At 39.1% G+C, this 25146-nt stretch overlaps 1 protein-coding gene across 10 annotated transcripts in view; it reads right to left on the bottom strand.

Moving 5' to 3' along the window:
• The window catches only part of BIRC6 (baculoviral IAP repeat containing 6), a 254915-nt gene that overhangs the window by 30091 nt on the left and 199678 nt on the right, over positions 1-25146 (bottom strand). For all 10 annotated transcript variants that reach the window (XR_002732443.2, XM_023216393.1, XM_023216386.2 and 7 more), the window contains one exon: positions 14699-14909. Coding sequence is in view for 9 of the 10 variants with exons in the window: in XM_023216393.1 (XP_023072161.1) it covers positions 14699-14909 (211 nt within the window). In the remaining variant the exon portion in view is untranslated. The remainder of the gene's footprint in view (positions 1-14698; positions 14910-25146) is intronic.

Raw genomic sequence — 25146 nt, 5'->3', positions numbered from 1 at the left:
TGTGAAAAAAGACTGACAAGCAACTGAATTTGTTTAACACCATCAAAAACAGAAACGTTTAAAGAAATATATGAGTATAACAAATGCTACCTGTCTAAGAAATTAGGACATTTTCATTTTTAGGTATGAGAAGCAGATGTAAAAGAGGAGAACCAAGGGAGTGTTTTTCAACAGAAATCACAAGTAGGAGGGCTGGAACTGGAACTGAATTTTTTTTTTTTAACTAAAGTACTAGAAGATCCAGCTTATGGGGGTTAAAATAAGAGAGTCTGGTAGAAAATATGCCTGGAAAGATGTAAATCAAGTGATCTCCCATTGCTGAGGTAAATAAAAAGGAAGTGGGGTACTTCTACAAGTGACTTCAGTTATTTAAAAGTATGATGAACAACTTTCCATTAGGAAGAAACTTTGAGATAGGTAAGAAAAACAGCTATAAAAGATGCTTGCTTCAATGTTGTTCAAAGAGAAGTTAAATATCCAGAACACTTTATACTGAACACAGAGTCATTTGTGTCATGCCCTGATAGCAAATAAGACTTTTTGATTCACAGTACATTTCTCTCTCAAATTTTTGGTGAAACCATGAAACACCAACTATACTAAATATGATTTTTGCTTATTGGAGTACAGCAGAAGAAGTCTGCACAGAAGATCAGATATAAAAAAACTGCCTTCGTTCCTGCTTGAAGGAAGCTATGAAGTATCACATTTATTCAAAAGTAAAACTACTGTGGCTGTATTTTAATTTCATCTTAAGATAATACCAGCTGGAATGACCAGCAGGAGATGAATTTCACCAGAACTAACATGTAAAAGCTAAAGGGTCCCATCTTCAAAGTGACTATTTTGTGGGTAACAGAATTTTCACAACAGAAAATAATATTTAAATTCAAGTAAAAATAACATGTATATACAGATTAAAGGTATTATGTTATCCATGCCAGAAATCCCTTTACTAGTGGAGATAACTGAGAGTTACTTCCAAGTTCTGTCTTTTTTACCAGTCTAAAATAAAATGTTGAACAATACTCATAAACGGGGAGTGTTTTTGCTTACCCTTTAAATATCAAGTATTGCTGCATAAACCCTTTAATCATCTCTTCTTGACAAAGGAGCTAAAGATATTAGAAATATTGGGTACATTAAACCACATTAAATGCAGGAAATGAAAAATAATACTGTGTTCATGTGTGGGAGCAGGGGACTTCTAACGGCAATGCCACTTTATCACCAACACCTTCCTCTATTCTACGAAAGTGGATACCAAATCTCTTGAAAAGACAGTAGAAAAGTACATCCATCAATAATTAAGAAAATTTCAGAAAAATCTTATTTTTGTATGTATTTATGTATGTATGTATATATTTATTGAGACGGAGTTTCACTCTTGTTGTCCAGACTGGAGTGCAATGGTGGATCTCGGCTCACTGTAACCTCTGCCTCCTGGGTTCCAGCAATTCTTCCGCCTCAGCCTCCCGAGTAGCTGGGATTACAGGCACCTACTATCATGCCTAGCTAGATTTTTGTATTTTTAGTAGAGACGGGGTTTCACTATGTTGGCCAGGCTGGTCTTGAATTCCTGACCTCATGTGATCCACCTGCCTCGGCCTCCCAAAGTGCTGGGATTACAGACATGAGCCACCACACCTAGCCTTATTAATTCTTCTTCAATTAGTACAGCAAGAAAAACATCAGACATGGATAAAGCTGACCTACTCTTCATATAAGTGATTATAAAGTTGCTTATACTAGAGAGACAACCAAACACAATGAGACTCAGTTTACTTTGGTAATCTAGTAATTAGGCACAACTAGAATACTATGGATACTTAGTGAAATATGCTGCCTTTTAATATCCTATCATAGGATATTACAAATTATTCAGGGGAATGAAAACACATGAGTAAAAGGAAAACAGTAGAAAAATTCTGTAAAATCCATATTATTGTATGTAGTTTTTAAATTATCAAAAACATTATTTTCTTCTCTTTTTATTTTTCTGAGATAGAGTCTTGCTCTGTCTCCCAGGATGGAGTGCAGTGGCCCCATCTCGGCTCACTGCAACCTTCACCTCCCAGGTTCAAGCGATTCTCATGCCTCAGCCTTCCGAGTAGCTGGGATTACAGGTGCACACCACCACGCCTGGCTAATTTTTGTATTATTAATAGAGACGGTGTTTTGCCTTGTTGCCCAGGCTGATCTCAAGTGATCCACCTGCCTCGGCCTGCCAAAGCACTGGGATTATAGGCATGAACCACCACGCCTAGCCCAAAAGCAGATTTTTTTCAACTCAAAATATTTTACTCCATTGCCATCATTTAAATTTTTTTTTTTTTCTTTTGAGATGGAGTCTCACTCTGTCCCTCAGGCTGGAGTGCAGTGGTGCAATCTCAGCTCACTTTAACCTCCACCTCCCAGGTTCAAACGATTCTCCTGCCTCAGCCTCCCGAGTAGCTGGAACGACAGGTGCGCGCCATCATTCTCAGCTAATTTTTGTATTTTTAGTAGAGACAGGGTTTCACCATGTTGGCTAGGATGGTCTTGATCTCTTGACCTCATGATCTGTGAGCCATGGCCTCCCAAAGTGCTGGGATTACAGGCATCAGCTACAATGCCCGGCCCCTTAAAAATAATTTTAAAATATCGTAAATATTAGAACCAACCCAGAAGCTCCACATTCTGATATTTAATTAATCATTTATGCATAAACCTAATTATTATTTGGGAGTTAAGTTTAATTTAGCAGATAAATGTATTTGATTGAGACATTAGGATATATGAGTTCTTATCATAGCTATGTCACTAACCATGAGAGAACTGAGAACAAATAACAGTCTGTATGAACTTTGTTTTGCTCATTTATAAAAAGGAGGAATTTGAACTACCCAAACTCTAAAATCCATAGATAATATGAACAAGTTACTATTGTAATGTGCCCAGAAAGACTTGATATGAAGTAAATTTTACTTAGCAACAGACTTCAAATTCAGTAATTAAGACTGGCTGAGATTTTGGCCGGGTGTAGTGGCTCACACTTGTAATCCCAGGACTTCAGGAGGCTGAGGCAGGTGGATTGCTTGAGCTTAGGAGTTCGAGACCAGCCTGGGCAGCAAGGGGAAACCCCATCTCTACTATAAGCACAAAAATGTGCCGGGAGTGGTGGCGCATGCCTGTAATCCCAGCTATTTGGGTCAAGGTGGGAGGATCGCTTAGGCCTGGGAGGTGGAGGTTGCAGTGTGCCCCTAGCACCGTGTAGCCTGGGTGACAAAGTTTAACCCTGTCTCCAAAAAAAAAAAAAAAAAAAAAGACTGCTTGAGATTTTGTCTGAGATAATACAGTGAAAACTGTCGTGAAACATAAAGCTCATATGATGCAATTTGATACAGAATAAAGTGATCATTCTATACTAATATGTGATGCTTCTGAGGTAGAAACACTGAGTCAATTTATAATTTAAAAAAAAATTTTTTTTTTAATCACTTAAGTAACAGAGTAAGTTGTATTCTGGCATTTAATCAGTGTTTTCCAACAACCAATTAAGGCTTAAGTTTAGCCATTATACAAGCGTGAATCCTAATAATCAATGAACTATTTGAGTAGTGGGTAGCAGTGGTATATAAAACTAGAAGTAGCTAGACTATAGGTCAATCAACTTATCTTTCTTCATCAATACTCTTTTCCATGATGAACATCAACATTATCAGGAGGCTTAGAAGCTAAATTTCAGCTTTATTACCTATTACTAAGTTTGTAATGTAACATTCTAAGTAACAGATTCATTTTCTGTCAAATAAGAATAGTACATACTTTCTTGCCTACTATATAGAGCAGAAAAATCAATATACACCTAAGCAATTCAGAAACTATAAATCCTACATAAAAGTTAGGGCTGTATTATTAACTCCTTATATTTTTATGTAACTATATGCAACTATGTATTTATTACAACATATGCTCCATTTAGGGCAAATTGCCTTATTTTCAAGAAACAAGAAGAGAAAAAAATGAAAGCACAGAGACTGGAAAAGAAATACTACACTAATTGGCCAGGCACAGTGGCTCACGCCTGTAATCCCAGCACTCTGGGAGGCCGAGGTGGGTGGATCACCTGAGGTCAGGAGTTCGAGATCAGCCTGGCCAACAAGGCAAAAATCCCATCTCTACTAAATATACAAAAATTAGCCGGGTGTGGTGGCACGCGGCTGTAGTCCCAGCTACTCAGGAGGCTGAGGCAGAAGAATCGCTTGAACCTGGGAGGCGAAGGCTGCAGTGCACCGAGATCATGCCACTGCAATCTAGACTGGGTGACAGAGTGAGACTTTGTCTCGAAACAAAACAAAAACAAATACAGTACTAATCAAAATTTAATTGGTAAAACAAAAGGAATGCATGAAATAATTTTGTTTTGTATCTGCCTAAGTCATCAATCAGAACATTTCTAAAATTGATTTTCACCAAATTTTGAGCCCTCACAATTGGTATGGAATGAGGCTTGGAGCATATGCGTCAATAAACATCTTTTCACAGGTTATCTTTGGCCCATGTGCAACATTGCTTGCACCTGATATGTATCCTTTGTTACTTTTCAAGTCTCTTTTTCTGTCTTGGTCTTTAGGAAACTATTTCTTCCCACTTTTTATAGGCCTAAACCTAAAAAATATTACATACAAAAATGACTAAATTATAAAGCTAAAGAAGTAAGCCAGAATCTAAGGCTTTGGGGATAGAATTAATGATAATCTGGTACATTTTTTTTTTCTGCCAGAAAGAAAAGGGTTTCAATCACAAAGCGATTGAATATTGCCAGCCTAAGGGCATCTAAAAAAATAAAACGTTTATGGTAATAGGAATTTTCAAACACTAGCCCAGGGAATGGATCTCACCTAGAGTGCAAGGCCTTGATGGGTGAATACTAAGTTTTTTTTCTTCTGCCTAATATGATAGTAGGCAAGTAGAGGAAATAAGGTTCTTAAACAATTCCTCTGAAATAACTACTTAACGTTATCCGGGCAAAAAAATTAAATAGAACCAACATTTAGGGTTTAATCAACCATTTTCATTCAAACTACTATTAAAAATAATTCTAATTGAACAAGAAAAACATACAATGCCAGCATCCTGATATGCTCCACTTTTTATTGTTTAGGTTTTAAAAAACTTTTTTTATTTTTATTTTTCTTTTGAGACAGAGTCTCATTCTGTAGCCCAGGCTGGAGTGCAATGGCACTATCTCAGCTCACTACAACCTCCGCCTCCCAGGTTGAAGTGATTCTCCTGCCTCAGCCTCCCAAGTAGCTGGGATTACACCCGCTGTGCGCCACCACATGCAGCTAATTTTTGTATTTTTAGTAGAGACGGGGTTTCACCATATTGGCCAGGCTGGTCTTGAACTAATGTCCTCAGTTAACTTGTCTGCCTCAGTCTCCCAAAGGGCTGGGATTAAAGGTGAGAGCCACTGCACCCAGTCAAAAAATTTTTTTTAATTTAAATATTATTTTAAAGAATAGAGATGGGGTCTCACTATATGACCCAGGCTTGTCTTGAACTCCTGGGCTCAAGTAATCCTCTCACCTCAACCTCCCAATGTGCTAGAATTACAGGTGTAAGCCACCGCATCCAGCCTATTCTTTAGGTTTTAAGTGATAGATGATATCGTAAGAATGGTCTAAGTGAAATTTACAGGCCAGGTACAATGGCTTGCGCCTGTAATGCCAGCACTTTGGGAGGCCGAGGTGGGCAAATTGCCTGAGGTCAGGAGTTCATGAACAGCCTGGCCAACTTGGCGGATCCCCGTCTCTACAAAAAATACAAAAAAATTAGCCAGGTGTGGTGGCAGGCACCTGCAGTCCCAGTTACTTTGGAGGCTGAGGCAGAAGAATTGCTTGAACCCGGGAGGAGCTGAGATCGGGCCACTGCACTCCAGCCTGGGCGACAGAGTGAGACCCTGTCTCTGGGGAAAAAAAAAATTACATTACATTTTAGCATTATAGGTACAGGTAAGGTACACATTCAAAATGCTATTAAACTGATGTACGAAACGTCACATATATTCCTTAAAAAAAAAAAAAAAAAACTTTAATTTCTGAAGAAAATCCTCAGAATACTTAACTCTAACCTTGTCTTTTAGTTCAAAAAATGCAAAATGTTGAATGTAAAATTCTCTATTTTGGCATAACATACTGGCCTAATCTTTTGTTCCTCCAGAAGGAATGTTATCTCAGAAACTGCCTTAGTTCAAATTCTGGTGATTAGTAAACCAGCCAGCATCAATATTCATCAGTTTATCTGTGTTAACTTTTACACTTAACACCACGCAGTTATTACAAATCGCGAATCTTGAAAGGGGGTATTAGAAAAGATAGTAAATTACAGAAACACAAAACCCTGAACCAAAAAATATTAAAACATCGTCTTTATGAAGCTCTTAAAACAATCTGTAGAGTGAATACCCAACAACTGCCTAAGGAATTGTCAACTTTTAAAACACAGACTAAATCACAATGAAATACCCCTAGCTGCCACTTTACAGTGTCAATAGGTTACTATAACAGGTAAATCAGAAAAGATGAAATTAACTACAAGTACCCTCATTCCTTGAGCAGTGCACTAGTTTACACTATCAATCCCATCAGAGTACTGTAATTATCACGCACCAAACTATAAGAGATTAATCACTTAGTATTAAGGTGTAATTGAGGACAATTTAAAATATGGCTTAAAGTCTACTATTTCAAAAATAAAAATTCAGAGGCTACCTTTCAGATATATGTATGTATGTATACTAGAGATATTATATGTAATTATGTACCTGATATATTACTATATATAATAGTGAAAACTCTATAGTAAGAGAACTACAGGACATAAAAGAAAATCCCATGGTATTAATCCCAAGTTCCTTCTTTAAACAGTCATTCTGGTATTTTGTTTGTTTGTTTGTTTTTGAGACAGAGTCTTGCTCTATACCACAGGCTAGAGTGCACTGGCGGGATCTTGGCTCACTGCAACCTCTGCTTCCTGGGTTCAAGCAATTCTCCTGCTTCAGCCGCCCCAAGTAGCTAGGATTACAGGTGCGTGCCACCACATCCAGCTAATTTTTTTGTATTTTTACAGAGAAGGGGTTTCGCCATGTTGACCAGGCTAGTCTTGAACTCTTGACCTCAGGTGATCCACCTGCCTCGGCCTCTCAAAGTGCTGGGATTAGAGGCGTGAGCCACTGCACCCGGCTAAGCAGTCATTCTTACCAAAACCTTTGGATGAACAGAAAGTTCAGTGATATGGCTGCAATATTGATTCTATCTACTCTACTCCCCAGCACACCACCTAAAAGGAGTACAGTGTACAAGGCAACCCAACTAATGTATCAGGGTTTTACTTACCATGTTGCCCAGGCTGGTCTTGAACTCCTAGGCTCAAGCAATCATCCTCCCACCTTGGCCTCCCAAAGTGCTGGGATTATACACACGAACCACCATATCCAGCCCAGCTTCCTTTTCAAAATTCAATGATACATCCAAGACCTGGCTGTTTTTACATCTAAAATACAGATAAGGCCGGGCGCGGTGGCTCACACCTGTAATCCCAACACTTTGGGAGGTGGAGGTGGTGGATCACTTGAGGTCAGGAGTTCAAGACCAGCTTGGCCAACATGGTGAAACCCCCTCTCTACTAAAAATACAAAAATTAACCGGGTGTGGTGGGTGCCTCCATGAGCAAGATCACCATTGCTCTCCATCCTGGGTGACAGAGTGAGGCTCCATCTCAAAATAAATAAATGAATAAAATAAAATATAGTTCACTTTTCTTTTCCATTGTTGCACAATTTTACATACATGAATATTCTGTGGTATAAACAATCCTCCTTTTGACGGACATGCATTTATTTTTCCAGTGTTTTATTTAGCAAACAAAATCTGAATTATTCCTGATTGTGTCACTTTGCACAGATGGTCTAATATATTTCAAGGATTAATAAACACTATTTTATTCACAGTAAATGGTTCACTCATGTTTATACTATCTCCTATTTATGGCAAATGATAATGGTCCATCCGGGTAACTTGAAGTTTCCTCTTTAAAAGCCTGAGAAAAACTTGTTTTTTTAAGTTGATCTAAAGAAAAATTCTAAGTAGAAAAAAAAAAGGCAAAGGAAAATTTAAGTAAACAGTAGCATAGGTGGTATAATATCTAAAAGTTCTTCCTCATAAATGCCAAGGTTCTGCAGTCTAACAAAGAATTTCCACCAAGAAAATTTCCTTCAGTTTTCAATCATGAAAACTGACTTATTTAATAAAATCAATAAAATCTCATTATCATATGATAACTTTTAGATTTGGGTATATCCCAAAATAATATAGACAATAGGACACAAAACTGAGTGTTGTATAAGTGTTCCACGTCTACAACTTTAGCTGGGTGACAGCTTTAAGCAAACAGTAGAGGAACAGGAAGACATGAACATGTATGGAGTCTCACCTTGTCATTCCAGGACCTTAATACAAAAGATTTAAGATGGTTTTTGATTTAATGACTTAGCTTCTATCAATTGACGGATCATAGCTTTCTGCCTGAGTCAAATAATCAAGTAGTAGGATTAGTGTTGGAAAATTTCTGCCTAGCATTGTAGACATCAGATTCGTATATAAGAACAAAGGAAGCCATGTTCCCAGATCCATATATGCTATGACACTTGTACTCTATTGAAGGAGATCCCTAGAGATAAATCTGCAGTTGCCAATATGAACACATACAATAATGCAATTAGGAAGTGACTTAAAGTCTGAGTTACATGATTGCTTTTTAAGACAAATATCTGGAGCATGGAAACTATTTCTACCTAGGAACTATCTATCTATTAAGTCCATAATATGACAGCAACAGTGCTGATGAGTACCAAGAGTGCTGATCAGTCCCCCAAAACAGTAGGACAGGGAGAAGACATATACAGCTCTATCTGCTGAGATGAAACAGATGAAAATCTCTTCCATGGTGGTTTAGTCTTGTTCCAACTTCCCCTCCAACCATTCAACTACACCTGGAAGACCATCTTTCTATAATGCAAACCTGATGAGAGCTGCTGAAAACCTTTCAGTGGCTCAACATCACTTTTAAAGGTAAGTAACTCTGTGATACATTCCTCTTTATCCTCTAGCCCCTGATTTCCTCTCCAGGCTCATCTCTCACCACCACCTTCCAGCTACACTATACTCAGACATACCAAACTTTTCAAGGTCCCCAGAATATGTGATGCTTTCCTTCACTGCTAACACGGTTTTCATACCCTTGGGACACCAATCCCTTGCCCCTCTTCATTTGTATTCTATTTTTGGTTAATTCCTATATCTCCTTTAGGCCTCCAAACCTGGATTGATTTTCCTGTCTTGACTTCTACTAATATTACTAATATGTCAGATACTATGTTGTTACAACTGCCAGGCTGTTGTTACAACTGCCAGCGCAGTGGCTCAAGCCTGTAATCCCAGCACTTTGGGAGGATGAGGCGGGTGGATTACTTGAGGTCAGAAGTTTGTGATCAGCCTGGCCAACATGGCGAAACCCCATCTTTACTAAAAATACAAAAATTAGCTGGGCATGGCGACACACACCTGTAATCCCAGCCACTCAGGAGGCTGAGGCAGGAGAACTGCTTGAGCCCAGGAGATGGAGGTTGCAGTGAGCTGAGATCATGCCACTGCACTCCAGCCTTGCCAAGAGAGCAAGACTCTATCTCAAAACAAAACAAAAAAAAATCTGCCTGGTTATTATTTCCCCCATTTATATGTCAGCCCCTTAGAAAGAAGACTGATTTTCTAGTTATGTGCCCATGGACATTAAAAAAAAAAAAAAAAAAAAGTCTGTGAAATGAATGCATCAGTAATGATTTTGTGACCAAGCCAGATCTCACCTACCAATGTTAATCATGAATGTCGTATAATCATGAATATGTTACAAATTAGGTAAATTTAAGGTAAGTGATCAACCTTTCCAGCTTTCTTTTTTCTTTTATTTGTTTTTGTTTTTAAACATGCGGATTGGGTCTCACTCTGTTGCCCAGGATGGAGTACAGTGGTATAATCACAGCTCACTGTAACCTCAAAATCCTAGTCTCAAGCGATCCTCCCACCTCAACCTCCTGAGCAGCTAGGACTACAGGTGCAGCCCACGATGCTGACTAATTTATTTTTATTTTTTGTAGAGACAGGGTCTCCCTAGGCTGGTCTTGAATTTCCTTGCCAAGGCTGGTCTTGAACTCCCAGCCTCAAGTGATCCTCCCACCTAAACCTCCCAAAGAGCTGGCACTGGGATCCAGCTTCTTAATGATGTCTTTCCATCTCCTCTTGAAAAGGTTTTGGGCTTGGGGGTGCACAAACCTATGGAATCTCCTCCAGTCTTTGAATTATCAGATCAAAATTAATTGGGTTTAGGCTCAGGATAGACTTCAAGATAGATAGGATATTCTCGGCAATAATAGTAAACATCTTCTTTACACCTGACCTTTTTTTTTTAATGTCTCTCATCCCCAAAAGGAAGGTTAAAATTATATTACAAATACAACGTACACATCATTTCAATGAATATCATTATATGCAACCACAATCATTACCTAGAGATCTGCAGAATACACAATGAAATCTATTTTATCTAAGATGATAAAAGAGTTAAATACAATTTTATTTGAAGAAAAGAAATTTGCATGTCTTGTATATGCTTGTTAAAAACAGAGACAAAAGAGAAATAAGAAAAAAAAACAAGGCAATATATTAGGTATATAAATAAAAATAAGTAGTAAACTACTATTTCTCTTACTTAAAAAAAGAACTATACCAAATACATGTACTTTATTAACCCTTGGATTTCACAGTAATAGAGACAAAAATACCGTAAAATGTTACTGAGTGTGTGATACATTATATGTACGTATGTATGTGTGTGTGTATATGTATATGTATTTATTTTTTGAGACAGTTTCCCTCTGCCGCCCAGGCTGGAGGGTAATGGCGTGACCTCAGCTCACTGCAACCTCCGCCTCCCAGGCTCAAGCGATTCTCGTGCCTCAGCCTCCCAAGTTCCTGGGATTACAGGTATGTGCCACCATATCCAGCTAAACTTTTGTATTCTTAGTAGAGATGGGTTTCGCCATGTTGGCCAGGCTGGTCTAGAACTCCTGGCCTCAAGTGATCAGCCCACCTCAGCCTACCAAAGTGCTGGGATTACAGCTGTGAGCCACCATACCCGGCCGCGATACATAGCATTTTTAAAGTTACAGCTCCAAACCCTCAAAAAACACTAAAATAGATCCTGAAAGTGATACATTAACAGAACATATTTTCCTGAATCATTCTATTCTCAGAGTATTCTAGGGTTTTTGTGAAATACAGTTGGGAATGAGGCAGACAGGTAGGGTGGGAAACTTTGAGTCAGTGTCAAAATTAAACTAAGGTCACTTTCTGTGGGTATACACTCTAAAGGAATAATGGATTATTTTGTGAATTCTATTAGAAAAAAATACATCTTAAGTCGTGACAACTGGAAAAGAATAGATTTTACTCTCTCTGTGAAGCTGAAAATGAATTCTCTATATGGTAAACCTTGAAAAGGAAGATGTAATAACATTATTAGTCTTTACCGGTTTCTTCTTACAACAGAGACTGCATAGATTAGCAGAGACCATGAGGGTTTCAACTAAAAAGTATATTCAAGTCTTAATACAAAATATAATAATGTTTATCAGTAAAAATAATTACTAAAAATATGCACTGCACAGGGTCACTGTAAAGATAAAATCATCTAATGAAATGAGTTTTATGGACAGTCATTATATCTTCACATGCATATTTTGTTGGTACATAATTTATAAGTCTGAAGAATGTTCTCTGGCTGAAGTAAGAAGAAAAGAATTTAAATGGAATAATTTCATCCAGTTAATCAAATAGAGAAATACAGAGCTCCAGTTAATTGAAACTCAGTTATACTCTATCTGAAATTAAATTTTCATAGTGAATTAACTGGTGTATTTTTATACAGAAGATCCCTTTCTCAAAAAATTATACAGTGTGTTATGTGAACAGGAAATAGATTAAGCTAAGAAAAGCAAATAGACCAAAGAAGCACTACAGGTGTCCAAATTTCCTGCAGTAAGAATATTCTATAATTACCTTAGAATTCAATACTCTAGAACTCCATTTTTGCAGAATCTAATAGAAATTATAGCATAAGGAAATACACAGTTTAAAGAAGGATACGGCCGGGAGTGGTGGCTCACGCCTGTAATCCCAGCACTTTGGGAGGCCGAGGCGGGTGGATCACAATGTCAGGAGATTGAGACCATTCTGGTTAACACGGAACCCCATCTCTACTAAAAATGCAAAGTTAGCCAGGCGTGGTGGCGGGCACCTGTGGTCCCAGCTACTTGGGAGGCTGAGACAGGAGAATGGCGTGAACCCGGAGGCGGAGCTTGCAGTGAGCCAAGATCGCACCACTGCACTCCAGCCTGGGCAACTGAGCGAGACTCCATCTCAAAAAATAAATAAATAAAAAAAAAAGAAGGATACTATTATTTACTGGTTTAATTTTCACTTTGTAACACTATAAATGTGTGATACTGTTTTTAATCAAGGCTAAACTTAAAACAACATTAGAAATCATTACATAATTTTTCATCTAAAAGACAAAATATACCTGGGTAAAAAACACTCAAGGTTTTATAAATTTTCAATTTTAGTTATAAGCTAACAGAGTCATCCCAAAACACAGAAATATAAGGTACAGAAATACAGGGCAAGATTCCCCCCAAAAGACATGATGGCAGTTTCAAAGCTCAGTATATATTACACATATTGATTTACTGAAAACTATGTTTATTCTACAAGAATAAGCAATACAGATGGCCAGGGAAGGGAGTAAGACATTTTAGTAGACATTTCTCAAGGAGGCATTAGCTCAATGAGACATTCAGATGTTCAGTTCAATTATAATACTACACTACTGTTACATTATTACACTGGCTTCCTTGGTTACCAGCGAGAAAGATTCTGGGTGGAGCCACAAGATAGGAGGGGACCACATACAACACTATTCTCTCCTCTATAACAGAAAAAATATCACACTATCAAAGAAAATATACCTTTACATTTTCCATTACTAGTAGCAGAGTTGCATGACTCTACAGCTTTTTATCTCTACCAACTGGCTCTTCTTTTCATCTTTTCCATAATTTATGATTCTCACTGCCTGGCAATGAGCCATCACCACCATATAATTCATCCATGTAATCAAAAACCATTTGTATGCCAAAAGCTATTGAAATAAACAAATAAAGTGATAATGACAACACATTAAGGCAACAAAGTCAGGATTCTTTCATAAGGTGATTATTCCCTCATAGGCAAAGACTGACAAGAACTATTCTTCCAATGACCAATTCTCTATGATCTTTTGACCTACACTATTTCTTAAGTTATAGGTTCTTTAAAAACAAGTGTGAAAAAGCAAAGTAAATACAGCACAAACACGGTAAATGACATTAATTGACTCAAAAGGTAATGGACAAAGGAGTAAACTTCCATTGACAGTATAAATGCTTTAAAATTCAGAATTAGGCCATCTTTGAGGAATAAACTAACAATCACTGAACAAATTCTGCCATGAGAAAAGAAAAGGTCACTGAACAGATTTTGCCAAGGGAAAGGAAAAGGTTTCCTAGGTTATTTAAAAAAGAGTTTTTGACAGAACTCATCCTCTGACTCTACTAATGTGTAAACAAACTAAAAATAACAATTCAATTTTCCATAAAGATAAGCATTATGACTTATTTTAATTCCATCGAATACTGAATCCTTTGACTTCTAAAATAAAACAGAAGCAATCCATAAACCTAACAATTATACTTCTAAGATTCTATCCGCAGAAATTTCTGCAAGCCCCAAAAGATGTACGTATGAGATTATGAACTGAAAATAACCTAAAATCTACTAATAGTTAAATAAAATATAGCATCTAAATACAACAGTGAATTCAAAGTATTTAGAACAATGTCAGTGATATATATTTACTGAAACTGAAAGATGTCTCTGACATCAACATTGTGTGAGAAACTAGCATCTATTTGTCTAACAGGTACAATGGGACAGCATTTAAGTAAAACTTGACACCTATAGCTATAAGATCACACAGGGAGATACTGAATAAGCAACTGTGAATAAATGTTTCTAAGTGTAGAATTTGGGTGGATACTTTTTCTTTGTATGTTTATATACCGCTTGTGTGTGAGGGTATGTAGGTTTTTTTTCTTTTTTTTCTTTTTTGAGACAGAGTCTCGCTCTGTCGCCCAGGCTGGAGTGCAGTGGCGCGATCTCGGCTCACTGCAAGCTCCGCCTCCCGGGTTCACAACATTCTCCTGCCTCAGCCTCCCGAGCAGCTGGGACTACAGGCGCCCGCCACCATGCCCGGCTAATTTTTTGTATTTTTAGTAAAGACGGGGTTTCACTGTGTTAGCCAGGATGGTCTCTATCTCCTGACCTCGTGATCCACCTGCCTCAGCCTCCCAAAGTGCTGGGATTACAGGCATGAGCCACCGCACCCAGCTGAGGGTGTATATGTTTTTAAAAAGCATATATCACTGAAAAACAAAAACACACATGGAGTTATTTAAAAAACATTGTTAGAGGCAAACTCAAGAGAAATAAACATAATATAGTACCTTAAACGGTTGGTATAGGTATCAACACAGGTCTTCATTTTGGCTAATAATGTACCAACAGAAGTTTGACATTCTGACTGTTCTTCTTCCTCTTCACCATTCTCTGTAGAAAGGGGCAACAACAGGGGCACCATGGCAGTACAAGAAGCAATGGCCCGGAGCAATTCCAATAGTGCCCGATAAAGTGGCACATGTCTTGCCATGTCCAGCACTATAAGGAGAAGAGGAAAATGCACAAAATGAGAAAATATACAATATAAAAGTAGGTCCACAGCAATGTAGCTTTTACCTAGATCTTACCTAGGTCCACAGCTGACCCAGCCGGGTATGGTGGCTCACGCCTGTAATCTCAGTACTTTGCAAGGCCGAGGCAGGCAGATCACCTAAGGTCAGGAGTTCGAGACCAGCCTGACCAACATGGAGAAACCCTGTCCCTACTAAGAATACAAAAATTAGCCGGGCGTGACAGCGCGTGCCTGTAATCTCAGCTACTTGGGAGGCTGAGGCAGGAGAATCGCTTGAACCTGGGAGGTGAAGACTGCAGTGAGCCAAGATCACGCCACTTCACTCCAGCCTGGGCCACAAGAGTGAAACTCCATCTCAAAAAAATTACAGCTGACCCCTGAACAACACAGGTTTGAACTGCACTAGTTCACTTATACACAGATTTTCTGCCAGCCTGAGACAGCAAGACCAACCCCATCACTTCTTCCTCATTAGGCTGCTCAACATGAAGACTCTGAGTATGAAGATTTTTATGATAATCCACTTCCATTTAATGAACAGTAAATATATCTTCTATGATTTTTTTCTTAATATTTTCTTTTCCTTAGCTTACAGTATATAATACATACAACATCCAAAATGTGTTAATTGATTGTTTATGTTATCAGTAGGGCTTCCAGTCAACAGCAGGCTATCAGGAGCTAAGTTCTGGAGGAGTCAGGAATTATATTTGGGGCCGGACACTGTGCTTCACGCCCATAATCCCAGACCTTTGGGAGGCCGAGGTGGGATGATCACTTGAGCCTGAGAGTTTGAGACGGGCCTGGGCAACATGGTAAAACCCCTATCTCTACAAAACGATAACAAAAAAATTAGCCAAGCACGGTGGCACACACCTGTAGTCCCTGCGACTGGGGAGGACAAGATCATGCCACTGCACTCCAGCCTGGGTGATAGAGCAAGACCTTGCCTCAAAAAAAAAAGGAGTTACACTTGGATTCTCAAATATGTGGGGGGTTGGTACCCTTAATACTTGCATTATTCAAGGGTCAACTTAATAGGTTAGCTGCTAAATGGAAGAATGCAGCAGATATTTATGAAGCACCAATATACAAACTATAATAATAGGCACTTTTGGAAAACAAAAAAGTAAAGTATCAAGTTTAGAGGAGAACAAGAAATGTAACTAAATATCTAGTTATATTACATATAGAAATGATTAAATACCTCAGATAATATATTATGGCTGGAAATATATTTATCAGTATGAGGTGGAAACTTTTTTTTAAACCAAATTGAAATGATGAAGTTATTTTGTTTTTTGTAAAAATGAATGACAGAATTGCAATTTATCCGAAGTCTATTTCAATAAATCAACTTTCTTTTTAGTAAAAAAGAAAATGTTGCCTATGTTAGCTTTAAATTACTAGTTATAAATCAAATTAATTCTGTATTAAAATCACTTGCATCTAAGAGTGAATTCCTTACTCTAGTAACATACATTGCTTCTAAGGCTTTTATAAGTTGTTTTGTTGGTTTTTGTGTTGTATACCAACTGGAATTTACTTTTGTGAATAATGTGAGATAAGGATCTAACACCTCTCTTCCAGTGACAGTTACTGAACAGCCATTCCATAAATATTTACTGGCAGGGTGTGGTGGCTCATACCTGTAATTTCACCACTTTGAGAGGCTGAGGCTGATGGATTACCTGAGGTCAGGAGTTCAAAACCAGCCTGGCCAACATGGTGAAACCCCGTCTCTACTAAATAAGAAAATTTGGGCATGGTGGCGCAGGTCTGTCATCCCAGCTACTCAGGAGACTGAGGCAGGAGAATCGCTTGAACTCAAGAGGTGGAGGCTGCAGTGAGCTGAGATTGCACCACTGTACTCCAGCCTGGGTGGCAGAGCGAGACAGTCTCAAACAAACAAAAAACATTTAATGAAAACCTGTTGCTGGACAGGCTGGAAGAAGCAGTAAAGAAAACAAACAAAAATCTCTACCATCAAGTATCTAACGTTCTAGGCGAAGGACATATGAGTTACATTCTTTTCAGGAGCTAGTAAGTATTCTGAATGCTATATAGAAAACTAAAACAGGGGAGGAGAATTGTGGGAGTCCAACTAGAGGTAGGAATTGCCTCAGTGCCCACAGAGCTATATAGGGATCAAGTTGTAACAGGATGAGGCATCACCTAGCATCCTGTACTTTCTATGGTAACTGATGTGAAAGAAATCTCTACAACTGATGTAAAATAGAGACAATCAGAGCTTAATAACAGTGAGGCTATTTGGAGTGATGTTCAAAGTGGTGGAAGAGAACGTCATTTTACACCTTCCAGTGATGATTCAGAGGACAGGGTAGTATGACTGCCATTCTTTCCTTGTTTCCACACATACTTGAGTATGAAAGCCCGTTTTCCAAACCATGAACAATGTCACAACATCCTACTTACTATAATTTTATAGTATTATAAGACAGTATGTTATTCAGGAAAATCCAAAAGTTACTAATTGATAAGCATAAAACACAATGCCAGTATTTGTGAGGATGTGGAAAAGCTAGACTCATGTACAAGTAAAAGTGCAAATAGGTATAGCCAATTTGCATTATCTATTAAAATTTTAAAGGCCTATATTCTATGACTCAATAATAGCACTTATTACTGTCTACTCTATGAAGAAATGTTCAATACAGTACTGTTTTCAATAGTGAAAGCTGGAAATGGTCTAACAATAATACCATAATCAAACAGTAACATTCACAGTAACACAATAATAGTGGGAGACTTCAACACCCAACTCACAGCACTAGAAAGATAATTGAGACAGAAAATTAACAAAGAAAATACTGGACTTAAATTGGACTTTGGACTAAATGGACTTAACAGACGTAGGACAGTCTACTTAACAATGACTGTATATACATTCTTTTCAACAACACATGAAACATTCTCCTAGACAGACCACATGTTAGTCCATAAAAGGAGTCTTAACAAATTTTTTAAAAACTGAAATCATATCAAGTATCTTCTCAGACCACAGTGGAATAAACCTGGAAAATAATACCAACAGGAACATCGGAAACAGTACAAATACATGGAAATTAAACAGCATGATCCTGAATGATCACTGGGTCAACAAAGAAAGACAAATTTTAAAAATTTTTTGAAATGAATGAAAATGAAATGCAACATCAGAAAAACTGTGGGATACAGCAAATGCAGTGCAGAGAGAGAGAAGTTTATAGCCTGCATCAGAAAAGTAGAAAGGTAACAAATGAACAACTTTACATGTACCTCAAGGAACTAGAAAAGTAAGAACAAACCACGCCCAAAATTAGAACAACACAGAACTAAATGAAATACAGCCGCCCCCCAACCAAAACATACAAAGCATCAGCAAACTGAAAAGTTGGTTTTTGAAAAGATAAACAAAACTGATAAACTATTAGCTAGACTAACCAAGAAGACAGAAGATCCAAATAAACGGAATCAGAAATGAAAAAGGAATACAACTGATACTACAGAAATACAAAAGATCAGGGACTATTATGATCAACGATACACTCACAACCTAGAGGAAATGAGTAAATTCCTGGAAACATACAGCCTCCTGAGATTGAACAAGAAACAAACTGAACAAGTAGTGAGATTCAATCACAATAAAACAGCTCCCCCCCCAAAAAAAAAAAAAAAAAAAAAAAGCCCAGGACCGCATGAATTCACAGCCAAATTCTACCAAATATAAAAAGAACATCCTAATACAAATCCTCCTGAAACTATTTTAAAAAATTGAGGAGGAAGTTATTCTTCCTAACTCATTTTACGAGGCCAGTATTATGCTGATAGCAAAACCAGGCAAAGATATAATAAAAGAAGAAAACTATAGACCAATATCCCTAATAAAGTCAGACACAAAAATCCAAAACAACAAACAAGTAAATCAAATCCAACAACACATCAAAAAGATAACACAGTAACTGGGCATGGTGGTTCATGCCTATAATCCCAACATTTTGGGAGGCTGAGGCAGGAGGATCACTTGAGATCAAGAGATCAAGACAAGCGAGGTCAACAGAGCAAGAACCTGTCTCTAGAAAAAAATTTTTTTTAATATTAGCCAGATGTGATGGCAAAAAGCCTGTATTCCCAGCTACTTGGGAGGCTAAGGTGGGAGGACTGCTTGAGACCAGGAGTTTGAGGCTACAGTGGGCTATGATGACAACACTGCACTCCAGCCTGGGCAACAGAGCAAGATCCCATCCCTTAAAAATTAACAGGCCAAGCGTGATGGCTCACGCCTGTAACTCCAGCATTTTGGGAGGCCAAGCGTGATGGTTCATGCCTGTAACTCCAGCATTTTGGGAGGCTGAAGTGGGTGGAAAATCTGAGGTCAGAAGTCTGAGACCAGCCTGGCCAACACAGTGAAACCTGTCTCTACTAAAAATACAAAAATTAGCTGTGTGTTGTGGCACAAGTCTGTAGTCCCAGCTACTTGGGGAGGCTGAGGCAGGAGAATCACCTGAACCCAGGAAGTGGAGGTTGCAATGAGCCAGGATCACACCACTGCACTCCAGCCTGGGTGATAGAGCGAGACTCCATCTCAAAACAAACAATTAAATGGCCAGGCACTGTAGCTCATACCTGTAATCCCAGCACTTTGGGAGGCCAAGGTGAGTGAATTGCTTGAGGCAAGGAGTTCGAGACCAGCCTGACCAACATGGTGAAGCCCTGTGTCTACCCAAAATAAAAAAATTAGCCAGTCTCATAAGCTGATCTCAAAATAAATTAAAGGCCACATACGAAAAACCCACAGCTAACACCACACTTAATGGGAAAGAGCTGAAAGCATTCCCTCTAAGAACTGGAACAAGACAAGGGTTCTCACTTTCACCACTCTTATTCAACATTGTCCTGGACATCCCTACCAAAGCAATCAGGCAAGGGTGAAGGAAAAAAAAAAAAAAGGCATTCAAACTCAAAAAGCAGGAAGTCAACATTTCTCCTGTTTGCTGATATGATCTAGAAAACCCTAAAGACTCCATCAGAAACTCTTGGATTTGATACAAGAATTCAGTGACGATTCAGGATATAAGATTAATATATGAAAACCAGTAATGTTTCTAAACACCAATAATCATCTAGCCAAGGATTAAATCAAGAAAGCAATCTCATCTACAATAGTTACAGGAAAAAAAAAAAAAAATGACCAGGTGTAGTGGCTCACGCCTGAAATCACAGCACTTTGGGAGGTCCAGGCTCCCAGATTGCTAGGGTCCAAGGGTTTAAGACTAGCCTGAACAACATAGTGAGATCTTATCTCTATAAAAACCAAAAAGGAAATTAGTCAGGTGTAGTGGTTCATTCCTGTAGTCCCAGCTACTTGGGAAGCTGAGGCAGGAGAATCGCTTGAGCCTACCAGGTCGAGGTTGCAGTGAGCTCTGATAGTACCACTGTGCTCTAGCCTGGGGGACAGAGCAAGACCCTGTCAAACAAAATTAAAAATAAGATAAAATAATAAAACATAAAACAAAATACCTAGGAATATATTTAGCCAAGGAAGTAAAAGGTATCTATGAGAATAACTACAGGCCAAGTGTGGTGGCTCACGCCTGTAATCTCAGCAGTTTGGGAGGCTGAGGTGAGGAGATCACTAGAAGTCAGGAGTTCGAGACCAGCCTGGCCAACACAGTGAAACCTCATCTCTACTAAAATACAAAAATTACCTGGGCCTGGTGGCAGGTGTCTGTAATCCCAACTACTAGGGAGGCTGAGACAAGAATCACCGGAACCTGGGAGGCAGAGGTTGCAGTGAGTCCAGATCGCACCACTGCACTTGCACTCCAGCCTGGGCAACGGAGGGAGACTCCACCTCAAAAAAAAAAAAAAAAAAGACCCGGGAGACTCCAAAAGGTGGGGTTTGAAAAATATCTACTGGGTACGGTGTTTACTGTTCCAGTGATGGGTACACTAAAACCCCAGACTTCACACTATGTGTAAGAAATGTGTACTTTTTTTTTTTTTTTGAGACTAAGTTTTGCTCCTGTCGCCCAGACTGGAGTGCTATGGTGTAATCTTGGCTCACTGCAACCTCCGCTTCCAGGGTTCAAGCAGTTCCCCAGCTTCAGCCTCCCAAGTGGCTGGGATTACAGGTGGATGCCACCACGCCCAACTAATTTTTGTATTTTTGGTCAAGATGATGTTTCACCATGTTGGCTTGGCTGGTCTTGAACCACTGATCTCAAGTGATCTGCCCGCCTCGAACTGTCAAAGTGCTGAGATTACAGGCATCAGTCACTGCGCCCAGCCAAAAAAGGTAAACTTCTAAAAAATAACTTTACATTAATATTTATATTCTTTTTTTTTTTTTTCCACCAAGGTCTCACACTGTTGCCCAGGCTGAGTGAGCAACTTTGTAGCCTCGACCTCCTGGGCTCCAGGATCCTCCTGCCTCACATGCCAGAGGAGCTGGGATTACAGGCACATGCCACCATGTCCAGTTAATTTTTTCTATTTTTTCGTGGAGTTGGGGTTTCACCATGTTGCCCAGGCTGGTCTCGAACTCCTAAGCTCAGGCAATCTACCTACCTTGGCCTACTAACGTGTTAGGATTACAGTGATTAATATTTCAAACAGATTATCCTGAAGAAAAGATAAAACTTTCATTACAAGGCTATAGTTTCTGTTGACCATTTCTCTCCTTCCCCACTCGTTTTTGTTTTTCTTTGAGATGGAGTCTCACTCTGTCGCCCAGGCTGGAGTGCAGTGGCGCGATCTCAACTCACTACAAGCTCCACCTCCCAGGTTCACGCCATTCTCCTGCCTCAGCCTCCCAAGTAGCTGGGACTACAGGTGCCCACCACCACGCCCGGCTAATTTTTTATTATTATTTTTATTTTTAGTAGAGACAGGTTTTCACAGTGTTAGCCAGGATGGTCTTGATTTCCTGACCTCATAATCCGCCTACCTCGGCCTCCCAAAGTGTTGGGATTACAGGCGTGAGCCACCGCGTCCAACCTCCTTCCCCACTCTTTCACCAGGTACGTCATTTTGGTATACATCCATCTAATCCATTCTCTATATGATGATGTTTCTATGTGTGTACTATTATGTGGATTAGGTATTATCATCCCCATTGTGTGTATGGGAAACTAATATTTACTAAGTTGCACAAGCAGCTAAATAGGAAGTAAGAAGACCAACAGTGAAAACCTGGTACATTTAGCTTTAGTGTTTTTCCCATTATCCCATGATACTTCCTGAACTATCCAGCATGGCAGCTACTGGCCACATGTTATTTAAACTAAAATGTAAGAAAACTAAGAATTCAGGTCTTCAGTTGCACTAACCACATTTCAAGTGTCCAACAGCCACACAAGTCCTTAATGAATGGCATAGATACAGAGTGTTTTCATCACAACAAAAAGTTCTTTTGGATAGTATCATCTTCAAGAGACAAATTCCTGACATTCTGTTTTACAAATACAAGCCAGGAAAGGTATGTGCATACGGGGATTCCCTCCAAAAAAATTTTTTTTTCTTAAAAAAAGCATAAGAAGTGGGAAGGCCAAGCGCAGTGGCTCACGCCTGTAATCCCAGCAGTTTGGGAGGCCGAGGCAGGTGGATCACCTTAGGTCAGGAGCTCAAGACCAGCCTAGCCAACATGGCAAAACCCTGTCTCTTCTAAAAATACAAAAATAGTCAGGTGTGGTGGCGTGCGCCTGTAATCCCAGCTAATTAGGAGGCTGAGGCAGGAGAATCACTTGAACCCTGGAGGTGGAAGCTGCAGTGAGCCAAAATCATGCCACTGCACTCCAGCCTGGGTAAAAGAGACTCTGTCTCAAAACAAACAAACAAAAAGAAGTGGGAAAAGAGTAATTTCTTCATTCTCAGAAAACTGATTCTCTATTTGGAAAATAAGACAAATCCACAGAAATACAATTAGAATACTAAAGTCTGTGGATGCAAAATTCACATAAATGAATACTGTTAATTTTATATAACAGTCAACTGCAAAATAGAGAAACTGCAAAATAGAGAAACTGCACAACAAACTTATGATGAAAATATCTATGCTGCAGGGCAGAGATAACAGTCTCAATACACAGGTATCATATTTACGATGGGCATATTCAACAGAATAAAAATGTCAATTAAAAAAATATGTGAGCTGGATGCAGTGGCTCATGCCTATAATTCCAGGATTTGGAAGCCTGGGGCAGAAGGATCGCTAGAGCCCAGGAGTTCAAGACCAGCCTAGGCAATATAGAAAGGTCCAATCTCTACACAAAATGTTAAAAATTAGCCGGGTGTGGTAGTGCCCGCCAGTAGTCTCAGCTACTCATGAGGCTGAAGTGGCAGGATCACTTGAGCCCAGGATGTCAAGGCTGCAGTGAGCCATGATCACACCACTGTACTCCAGCCTGGGAAAGATCCTGTCTGTATAAAATGAAAAAATTATCCGGGCATGGTAAGCTGCAGTTAGCCATGATTACACCACTACATCCTAGCCTGCGCGACAGAGTGAGACCTTATCTCAAAAAAGAACCTATTTCTGCTTATTAATATGCAATTTTTAAAATTACCAAATGCCCATTATGTAGTCATAAAAAATGAGAATATGCTTCATGTTGTACTGCAGCAAATTCGGAAGTACTACAATGTCATTTTGGGGTGGGGATGGGACAGCAAGGTGTAAAAACGAGTTATATGGTAAACATAACCCATAAATGTTAATAAAAATAAATGATTATTTGCGTAAACATAACATACAACAAAACACAAACAACAACAAAAACATAAAAAGAGGGAGACTACATGACATGGTTTGGTTGTGTCTCCACCCAAATCTCATCATGCATTGTAGTTCTCACAATCCCCGTGTGTTGTGGGAGGGACCTGGTGGGAGGTAACTGAATCATGGGGGTGGTTATCTCCATGTTATTCTCATGATAGTGAGTTCTCACAAGATGTGATGGTTTTATAAGGGGCTCCCACTGCTTTGCTCTGCACTTTTCCTTGCTGCTGCCATGTGAAGAAGGACATGTTTGCTTCCCCTTCTGCCATGATTGTAAGTCTCCTGAGGCCTCCTCAGCCCTGGAGAACTACAAGTCAATTAAACCTCTTTCCTTTATAATTCACCCAGTCTCAGGCAGTTCTTTATAGTAGTGTGACAATGAACTAATACATATTTATATTTACTTGTTATATATAGATCTCCTATAAATAAATATAAGAAATTAGTAGCACTGGTTAGTACTATCTGTAACTATTAGTACTATTAGTTAGATAGTTTATCCCTAGTGAGCTGTTATCGGCAGGCTATAGGAGAGAGGCAGAAAAACAGCTACCACCTTAAAGCTTTTGAATTTTGAAATGTGGAGAACAGAATACTTAAGAAAAACTTGATGTAATTTAATTAATAAAATGTGTTTTACAGGGGAGAAGTACATGATATTTGTATATTTAGGTATGTGTTGAGTTTTATAAAAACTAGATGCTCCATAGTGTCTAACTTCCTCTTTCTACCCAATATGAAGATAGATGGTTTCTAAACTTGATGGATGCAAAATATTCCACTGTGAGGTTCTAAAACATTTAATTAGTAAGAAAGTTTGAATATTTTACTTGGTTTATGAGAACTCAGTTCTTCTTGCTAGCATGAAAGAGGGAAGATCACTGCAGATCTGCTCCCTAGTGAAACTGGTACATACTCTTTAAAAGAACACAACTATCTAAAATCTCTGGAAATGGTCCTAAAAGCATGCAGCAAATGAAGAAACATTTAGTAGGAAACTCAGTAAGAGAAGCAAGAGTCTGTGGTTTGTGAATCAAGATGCTGCTCCTTTCTTCCCCAGCCTCAGCTCAATAAGAAAGAAAAACCACTCCAGCTGGCTACAGCCAAGAACACAGGCCTCCCTCTCTCAATAGTCCAAGTTGGAAAGCTATGCCTCAGTACACAGCTGAAAGCCTGTCTTCCTAGCGGGGTGAGGGGCAGGATGTCAGCATTTCTAATCCACCACAGCAACTCGCTGCTGCTAAGTTAGAGGCACGCATAGCTGAGAAGTTGACATTCAATCCCCTCTTCTAGCCAGCCCCCACTCTTGGGGCAGAGAATTTGTAATATTTCTCTGGAAAGGGCCGGGCGCGGTGGCTCAAGCCTGTAATCCCAGCACTTTGGGAGGCCGAGACGGGCGGATCACAAGGTCAGGAGATCGAGAC

Source organism: Piliocolobus tephrosceles, chromosome 15 (assembly GCF_002776525.5).
Source record: "Piliocolobus tephrosceles isolate RC106 chromosome 15, ASM277652v3, whole genome shotgun sequence".
In the NCBI taxonomy this organism is placed as follows: Eukaryota; Metazoa; Chordata; class Mammalia; order Primates; family Cercopithecidae; genus Piliocolobus; species Piliocolobus tephrosceles.
This window is presented reverse-complemented; position numbering and strand designations above follow the sequence as displayed.